Source organism: Fukomys damarensis, unplaced genomic scaffold (assembly GCF_012274545.1).
Source record: "Fukomys damarensis isolate Sample0158 unplaced genomic scaffold, DMR_v1.0_HiC HiC_scaffold_3, whole genome shotgun sequence".
Classification (NCBI taxonomy): Eukaryota; Metazoa; Chordata; class Mammalia; order Rodentia; family Bathyergidae; genus Fukomys; species Fukomys damarensis.
In genome coordinates, this window is record NW_022900915.1 from 10,719,564 (window position 1) to 10,728,880 (window position 9,317).

Here is a 9,317-nt window from a genome sequence, read left to right on the forward strand (position 1 = left end):
TAGCCCCCCCCCCCCGCCCGTCCATTCTTATGTTGTAGAGGCTCAGTCTTTCTTTTTTTTGAAAGGAGGGAAACCAAATAGTTTTGTCCTATGTTCCCATCCATGTGCAAAATAATAACCAAAGCTCAGTACATACAACAGGTACTTAATACCCATTAGTGAAAAATGTTTTGGCACTTGTGTTTCAGGCACTGTGTTTCTAATTCACTGAATCTCCACAGCGGCCTTCTGCAGGTGGGCGCTACCGCTTTTCCCATTGTTTAGCAGGGGAGATTAAAGCACTGCTGCGGCTGGTCAGGAGTAAAGGTGGTATTCACACCCGGACCATCTGCCTCCCCGCTGATGCTGTCAGTCGCTTTGCAGTGATGTCTCCCCTTTGTTGCATCAGGAGAGGAGGAAGGGAGAGTCCCCTGTTTGGTGGCAGTGGTCTTTGCTCACACACTGTGTCATATCTCATTACGCAATTTTGAGAAAGTAGGGACCCAGTGGCCACGTCTCCCTCTGAAGCGCAAGAATCCGTCACTCAGCTTCGCTGTGAGCACTGCAAGCAACAGAAATTGACTTCCCCTTCACACCCCAGTAAAGACTGGACATTTTACTTGCCAGAAGGCCAGTCGTTCCTAGCAAGCTTCAGTTCTTGGTCCCTTCTGTCCCCTGCAAGGTTGCAGATTCACCCTGTGAATTTTTCTTGCCTACCTGGTTTCTAGAGACCCTGAACACGGGTTCCCAAACACAGCATGTGTCTGCTATTATCCTCTTCCTACACCCATTCCGTGCCTTTGCCCCCACCTCACCTCCAGGCTGCAGAATACAACATCTTCGAAGGGATGGAGCTGCGTGGGGCCCCCCTGGTCGTCATCTGCCAGGGCAAGATCATGCTGGAAGACGGCAACCTGCACGTGACCCAGGGGGCCGGCCGCTTCATCCCCTGCGGCCCCTTTTCCGACTACGTCTACAAACGAATCAAAGCCAGGAGGAGGGTAAGGGGCCAGGGGAGCCTGTGTGTCCTGCTCAGGCTCGGGGATGGTAACCCCAAGACCAGGGCACAGTGTCTTCACAAGACGCTCACAGTGACGTGCTCATCCTGAAGAGCCAGTTCACAATGTGCTCTGAGAGGGCGTTCAGACAACAGCTGTTTTCAAATACTTTCCTTACATTTTAGATTTAAAATACTGTAAAATTTGAATAACCTGTTACAGTTTTTGTAAAAATAAATTAAAAGCTCTCAGAAAGCCCCCAAATTAAGGCTTAAAATAAGAAGCAGTAGTCCATATCCACCTGTCACTGTCCCACGCTGACCAGGGCTATTCCACAGGGCGTGTGCTTACAACTTCTAGCTACTGTGGTTCAAATAATAAGATCTTACTGTGTCCCTGACTTTGTACACATGCACACACACGTGCACACTAGCTGTAATTCATTGGGATATTTCTTTTCTGGTTTTCTCCCCTCTCTCACCTCCATGTCACCTTCCTGTAATCATAAGTCTTCGCAAAGCAAGCTTGGAGCAGATCTACACTCCACTGTCAGCCTGAGAGAGAAGGGACTGAGGCTCACAGCTCCCTAGACCCACTCCTTTCTATCAGCGTGACTTAGATTCTGCAGCTAAAGAGATAGCGTAGTGTGATGAAATCATTCATGACTCATTGTCACTTGCACATTTGCTGAGCTTGGCTTCTGTGCCTGCCCCGAGTCACAGCGTGGAGGAGCGCACAGCAGAGCTGCAGGAGCATCTGGCCAGTGACCAGATGTGTTGAAGGCTGTGTGAGGTGTGGTCCTCCTCGGGGTCTCACCGTGTTTGTCTGTGGGTTTACGCTGTGCTTCCCTGACCGTAAACCGCACGATGGCTGTGATGCCCGGCGCAGCGAACGCACTCAGTAATGTTGCTGGCCGGCGCCTCAGTCCCAGGTCAGGCTCACAGCCACAGCCACCAGTCAGCAGGTCAGACCCCAGACTCTCGTTTCAGCCCCGTCACTGCTGCTTTGTGCTGTGCAGGCTCCGTGTGGCCCCACCCGCCAGCCGTTGCGTGTGACTCCCCTCAGCCTGCCGTCCTTCCCTGTCCTTGAGCTGTGCTCATAGTTCTTCCATTCCGCCGCAGTTCACCTGCCTTCTGTTCGCTCTGCGGGCGACACTGCCATTCACACCGCGCCTCTGCATCCCCAGCCTTGTCCCTCCCGAGAGCCCAGCCCCGTAACAGGGTACTTTGGTCCTTGAGTTGAAGGAAGCGCAGCTATGGGCTTTATGGGCCATCTCCATTCCGGGCGGTTGCGACATCTTTATTGTACGCGCTTTCTCCCTTACACCCATCATCATCATCATCACCACCATCTCCTTCCCTACACACAAGTAGGCCCTAAACTCTTCATGAACGAGGGTGATGCGCCATTTCTCTGCTGCAGATGGCGGACCTGCATGCCGTCCCGAGGGGCATGTACGACGGGCCCGTGTTTGACCTGACTACCACCCCCAAAGGGGGCACCCCTGCGGGCTCCACCCGGGGCTCCCCCACGCGGCCCAACCCGCCTGTGAGGAACCTCCACCAGTCGGGGTTCAGCCTGTCGGGTGAGTGGACGAACTGGTGGCTGGGGAGACCAGTGCTTGGGGGCCACCGACTGCTCCCCACCTGGAATGAGCCTTCCAGCCCAGTGCTGGCATCCTCTGTAAGGATGGTCACGGGGCGCAGCAGGATGGTCAGAAAGTCAGCCAAGGCAGTCAGGTTAGAGGTCAAGGTCAAATAAGGACAGTTTGTGCTTGAGAGACCAGAACCAGGGTTGGGGATTTAGCTCAGTGGTTCGCTGTCTGCCTCAAAAAGCACAAGGACCAGAGTTCAATCCCTGGTACCAAAAAAAGAGAGACCGGAACTGTCTGGGGATGGGGCAAGGGAGCTGGTTTTCACTGAATTGATGATACTTTTTTACATTAACAGCTCTGCAATATACATTGTATGTGGTCTTGCACTTGTACTGGTCAAAAGAAAGCTGACGTTATTCTTTGGCTCAAATCATTAGCTTCTTCTAGCATAGGATTTTTATTATCTTCTCCCCTCCATACTAGTAATAATGCTAACAGCAGCTTCCATTGATAGAACACTTAGCTACCACGGGTTACTCATTAATTTTATCTAGTCTTTAAGAACTCTCTGAAATAAATGAAGCGTAATTGCTCAATTGCTCATAGCCAGTAGTTTTAAAGCAGGAAATAATGATAGATTGATATCCCTATCGTGAACAATTTAAATAGTAGGGAAGCAAGATAGTAACAAAAGATATATTTGAGGCAAAAATCACAGGATATAGGGAAAAGAATAAGAGGAAACAGGAAGCAAAAGAGATGAGAGATGTAGGGAAAAGGACAAAGGGCTTAAGGGTTTTGGTAGAGAGACCTCTACCCAAGGCCTCCGTCTGCTGACTCCAAGCAGTTTTCAAAAGTGTTGCAGCGGCTGTTTGCACTGCTCTGGTTTAAGCCTTTAAGGCTCCAAGCTGAAAGGACCCAAGAACACATTGTCTCCTCCGGGAAGTCTGGGCGGTGGCCTGGCCTCTCTGAGCTCCGCCCTCCGCCCCCGGAAGCGAGCGGCGCCCGCTGAGCCACGCTGCGAGGCTTATGCAGGTGGTGCTGGAACTCTTAGGACCTGGTCAGCCGCAGCGAATGAAAGGAGCTGCTGTGTTTAGCGTCCTTACTGTTCCTTTTCTTAGTATTCTTACCATGTTGAGGGTCAGAAGAGATCCTGTTAAGCACTTGGCTTTTTTCCCAGAAGGTAGTTTTTTCGAGAAGTGGGGGAATGAATATGAAAAATTCAAGATTTGGTGTTTCTTGGGGGTGATGCGGCAGGAAGGCGCTTAATATCTTACACTGTTAGAATTAACCAGTTTCTCTTTTGTTCATACCCCTCTGCTTTCCTTTCCGTGGTTTGTTTTTTGTTTTTGTTTTCCTCTCCCCCCCTTGGGGTTTCTACCTGCAGGCACCCAGGTGGACGAGGGGGTCCGCTCAGCCAGCAAGCGCATCGTGGCGCCCCCTGGAGGCCGCTCTAATATCACATCCCTGAGTTAAGCAACCTTTCCCCAAAGGGGAGCAGAAGCAAGAAGAGATTTTTTTGAAGCCAAAATGGTACACCAATATTTAAGAAGGAAAGCAAATCCAAACGGTTGCGGTATAAAGAATCAATAAGCCTCAAGCCTTATGTTTCTCCATGTTAAGCTCGCTTGCCTAGCTTTACGAATATTGCTTTGTTTTCTGTTTATGCGTAGCCTTGATTTGTTGGACCCTCTCCCCCATTTACATGCATGCAATCAGACAGGCCGCTAAGGTAAAAGAGTCTGCTATATTATAGTGTTGAGAGCGTGTGTAGTGCTGCATCGTACGACAAGGGGACAGACAAAGCTGGGAGGTCAGGGAAATGACAAAAGGGACGCAGGTTATTTGGGGCGAGTGGGTGGTGGGAGCCAAGAGCAAGGTGGAGGGCACCGAGGGGAGGGGGTAGGGTGTGCAGGGGGGTGGGCCGTCGTGTACTGTGTTGGTGATGTGTGTTTATTTCCACTTCCAGCAGCTGTCACGCACTGCAGTCCCTCGGGGTCTGCAGAGACGCAGGCTAGTCTTCGGCTTCTGGATTTGTCAGGTCCCTTCCTAGTAGATTTTGTTTCTTTGAATATTAATTAAAACACCAAAACCCAACCATTTCTTCCACCTGCCTGATTATGCCAGTGTTTGTTCGGGCCTCTTTCTCGCTTGGTGTTGCCTTCAAATCCTCCTCACTCCTGGGCAGGCAGGTCGGATAGGGAGGAGCAGGTGACTCGCCTCACCCTCTGTGCCTCTGTGGCGCTCTTGAAAGGCAACGACTGAGGATGCAGTCAGACTGTTTGGTAAAGGGCAGCAGAAGCCACAGTTCACTTCCTTCTGCCCGAGGCTGGGGAGGCCCTGGCCCTGCAGTAGGGCTTCAGCTCAGATGGGCAGGATGAAGGGCCTCTTGCCAGTGGTGGGTGTGGATTCTCCTGATCGCCTGAGATCCAAGCACATCAGTGACTGCATAGGATTTTTAATCACTTTTCTCTTAGATCCCTAACTTTTCCTACTAATATGGCAGTCAACTCGGGATTTGGGAAAGTCAGTCCAACGCAGAGAAAGCACACTCTGTTAGCCTGGTTCAGTCTCTCAGTTCTAAGCCATCCGTTTCCTCTTTCATTCACAGATCCCGGGGGGCGGGGAGAGCTCTATTTTGGCACCAAAATCTCAGAGTGAGTCGCAGTGACAGGACGCGGCTTCCTGAAGGGGCAGTGAAGGAAGTCAGCGGAGGGTTTGCATCTCTCTTGTCTGTCAGAGCGGAGTGTCCATTTCCTCATCAGTCTACTTCTGCAAGCTCAAGTTTTGGAGCAGCTCCTGTGAATGAGACAAGGAGTAGGGGGTAGAACGGGGACACCTCCTTACCAGGACAAACACCTTAGCCTGGGTCAGGCTTCTGTGCCCTGGGAATACAGCTGACAGAAGCCATAAACCTGTGTACTAAGTACTTTGAAGAGAAGAGCAGGCCTCACACACCTTTTAAGTGCTTAGGAGAAACCATTGTCCCTGGCTGAAGTTGTGTATTTTGTTTTGTTTTTTTTTTGTTAATGGGGCTGGGGATTAAACCAGGGCCTCACATATGCTAGGCAAACCCCCTGCCACTGAGCTACACCCCAGTCCTAACTGCGGGGTTTAAAAATCTAAAGATTGGAGAAAAGTGATCACATAGCTACCAAGAATTTAGAAATAACTAAGAAAGAGCATTTTCCATAGCAAGCTACTTTCTGTTGTCATCATGAAAAAGGCTTTCACCTAATAGGGAATCTTGCTATCTTAAGGCTCTCATGGTGCTTTTAAGGAAAACTTTAGTAAATAGGAAAAACTTAGCTTTAATTTAAAATTCCAATATTGAAGAACCTACCAAGGAACTCAGAATGACTCCTACATATGAAGGGAGTATGCCAGATATACCTCAGTAAGCCAGGCTGGGCTTTAGCGTGCAGTACCAGCCATGGCCACCAGATGGAGGAAGAGACGTGAAGAAACTGTAGCGCCCGAAGCGTCCAGTTCTGCCCCATCCTGGAGTCTGACTCATCCCTCCCCAGGCTCTCTGTGCCCCTGAAGATAAGTCTTCCACAGGCCAATTGGTTACGTGCAGTGCGCTAGGGGCCTCCAAAATGCAGCCTTCGACCGGAACTTTGTTCTGCGTGAGCTTTCTATGCTGTCAGGATAACTAACCTCACAGTGCCCTCAGGATGGGCAACACCATTTTAGGAAGCCTCCTTCCTTCACTTGTCATTAAAACATTCAAGCATAGAGATTCTCAAGGATTCCTAGAAAATGCCCCACTATTTTCTTAACACGAGTACTGAGTAACATGTTAAGATTTATACTCACAGTTTGTTCTGCTCCGTAGACCTGCGGAACAGCCCTCTGCACAGGGCTGAGCTAGAAAACGATGTGGCCGTGTGGCCTGGCCCTGATTCCCAACCTGCCGGCCGCTCATCCGGGCGCAGGAGGGCGCCTGGGCCTTTTCTCTTCCTCCCCAGCTGGTGTTGGACGTCCCCTCTCCTGGCCTGGCCCCTCTCTGAGGATGGCCCTGCCACCCCCCAGCTTTCTTACCTTCTCTTCTTGCTAGAGTGCTTGGGTGGGTGAGTAGTTGAGAATTAATCTGTGGAATTGTTAACCAGTGACTTCTTTTATTTTCAAAAACTAGTACAAGTATAGTCATGCCTCCAATGGCTTTTTCTTTCAAAATCTACTCAGACTGTGGCATTGTTCTCCATGGCTGTACCCAGTAAGGCATTCTCTCCTCCCAAGTCCAGAAGCTAAGCTGGACCCAGGTTGCTCACCCTGAGACGCCCCTTCCACCAGGGTGGACACTTCCCAACTTTGGCTCCTGCCACAGCCTCCCAGGCCCTGACCCCTAAACAACCCCAGCTCGAGTCCCAGTGAGCTCATGGACTGACTGGGCATCCCAAGAGTTCCCCCCTTTGAGCAGTGGTGTGTGGGTGTCCGTTCTGCGTCTGGTGGATGTGAACAGACAGTAAATCTCCCTGTGATCTGTGCTAGCTGTGAGGCAGCTCGCGAACACAAAAGAGCTGTTTGGTTTGAACCGTGAAGAAAACTGTGTATTGAGTTAGCTGAGATTAAAAAACAAAAAAGTTCATCAAGTGACTGTTAATGTAAATTCAGTTATTAAAGTAACTATAAAATTATCAGCACTCTTCTCCAGTCTTTTGTGTGTCGTGTGCCGTTTCACCTACTGGGTCAGTATCGCACAATAAGACAGAAATATCTGGGGGACAGCAGTCACCTGGAGAAGATGTCTTGTGGTTTCTGTTTTCTCACTGAGGCTGAGTTATTAGCTGAAGCCACAGAGTTTGATAACCATTATTGAAACCTTGGGGAATGATTAGGATTTTCCTGTGAATCATCAAATTTAGTACCAATATAGAAGGCCTTGCCATTTGCAGTAAATCTAGTCAAGTGCAGGAGAGAACTGAAAAGAACTTTTTTATCATCCCTTAAAGCTTTGTTTTCAGTTTGCTTTACAAAACATATTCTTTCTAACTCTAGACATATGCCGCGTAGCAAACATTTCAAGGACTCAAATGAATATTCAAAACAATCATTTGCTTTATCTGCTTCTCTGAAAGCTTTAAGGTGCATATCAGCAAACTGAAGGCTCTGAGAAATCCTGTAATAAAAGTCTTTAAAACTCTAAAATATCGCTGAGCCCAATATTAATTTGTACAGGTCATTTTTCACTGGAAAGGTTACACTAGTGTATGGGCATGAGGATGGAAGCTTGAAAGGAGGAATTTGTAAATCTGGTGCAACTGGGGATCTCGGTGGATTTGGGCAGCAGACTGGTCCACCTAGACGGAGTGGGAGCCATGCCACCAGGGTGCTTCCTTCCACCTCAGCTCTGCTGGCCTTGAGCAGGTGCCTCCTTCTCGTGAAAGCCCTTTCCGTGTGGAGACAAAGGTGATCATCAGCATCTCTACCTTTGCGTCTTACCTGCTTACGAACCTCAAAGGAAGGAGAGGGATTTCCTTAGGCAGAGATGGACTCTGGCTGTTCTGGTCTCGGTCATGTGTCCACCATGAACTGGTCACGGTGGTCAGTGAGTTGGCCACACCAAGTCACGGGCTCAGCTCCTGAGCCACCAGAGCTCTGGACCGCACAGACTCATTGACTCCAGAAGAAAATAAAGTTGTGAACTAGAAGGGTATGAGTGCTGGGAAGTCAGAGGCTGCCGCACCGTCCTCAGGCCGGAGAGCACGGCTGCACAGCTTGGTGACCGGTTTGTGCATAGGCCTGGGCAGGCAGGGAGGAGTGGGAGCCCAGGGGAGGGCCACTTCTAAGTGACTGCTCTTCCATGTGGTGAATCCCTCTTGGTTTGCTAGAACGATGCCTTTGATAACGAGCTGAGTGAGGACACCTTTTACCACAAACTCAGAAGCCAGATAAATGCTACTCTGTGTACATAAAGAACTGTTTTACAGTTGAGGTTCCAGGTTCTATTTTTTAAAAGCTTTGATCCATAGTTTCACATCATGGCTCAAACTTCAGGTTGATGAAATACCTCTTCCTGATCATGACCAGGAATACTGAGCTTGTCTAAGGATTTGAGAGGGTGTAAAGGGAGTACTCTGCATTTCAGTGAACTCAGAATGCAAAAGGGGAAAGTGATATTTTTAAAGTACTAGTGAGGATACACTGACTAAAGGATAACCTCTAGGCTGGGGGTCAGTGGCTGAGTCACTTCTGAACAGTGAGGAAGGAATGAGAGCACTGAATATGAACAAGGGTACTCTCATTCCAAAACCTTCTGGAATTCCATAGTTTCACATCATGGCTCAAACTTCAGGTTGATGAAATACCTCTTCCTGATCATGACCAGGAATACTGAGCTTGTCTAAGGATTTGAGAGGGTGTAAAGGGAGTACTCTGCATTTCAGTGAACTCAGAATGCAAAAGGGGAAAGTGATATTTTTAAAGTACTAGTGAGGATACACTGACTAAAGGATAACCTCTAGGCTGGGGGTCAGTGGCTGAGTCACTTCTGAACAGTGAGGAAGGAATGAGAGCACTGAATATGAACAAGGGTACTCTCATTCCAAAGAACCTTCTGGAATCACCACTCTCATTCCAAAGAACCTTCTGGAATCACCACTCTCATTCCAAAGAACCTTCTGGAATCACCTCTCCTAGCACCAACCATGATCAGCAAATGGAAGGTAAAAGGGCCAGAGTAACCTGCAGAAATGAATCACAGATGTGTTATCAAACTGTATTTTAAAAACTTTATTCTAGTA

General features: G+C 49.0%; 1 protein-coding gene across 1 annotated transcript in view; it reads left to right on the forward strand.

Moving 5' to 3' along the window:
• Positions 1–5,640, forward strand: part of Dpysl3 (dihydropyrimidinase like 3) — a 115,318-nt gene extending 109,678 nt beyond the window's left edge. Inside the window, exons 12-14 of the mRNA XM_010627076.2 lie at positions 801–980; positions 2,400–2,562; positions 3,959–5,640. Of these exons, the coding sequence (XP_010625378.1) occupies positions 801–980; positions 2,400–2,562; positions 3,959–4,047 (432 nt within the window). The 3' untranslated portion in view covers positions 4,048–5,640. The remainder of the gene's footprint in view (positions 1–800; positions 981–2,399; positions 2,563–3,958) is intronic.
• Positions 5,641–9,317: the final 3,677 nt, after the last annotated feature.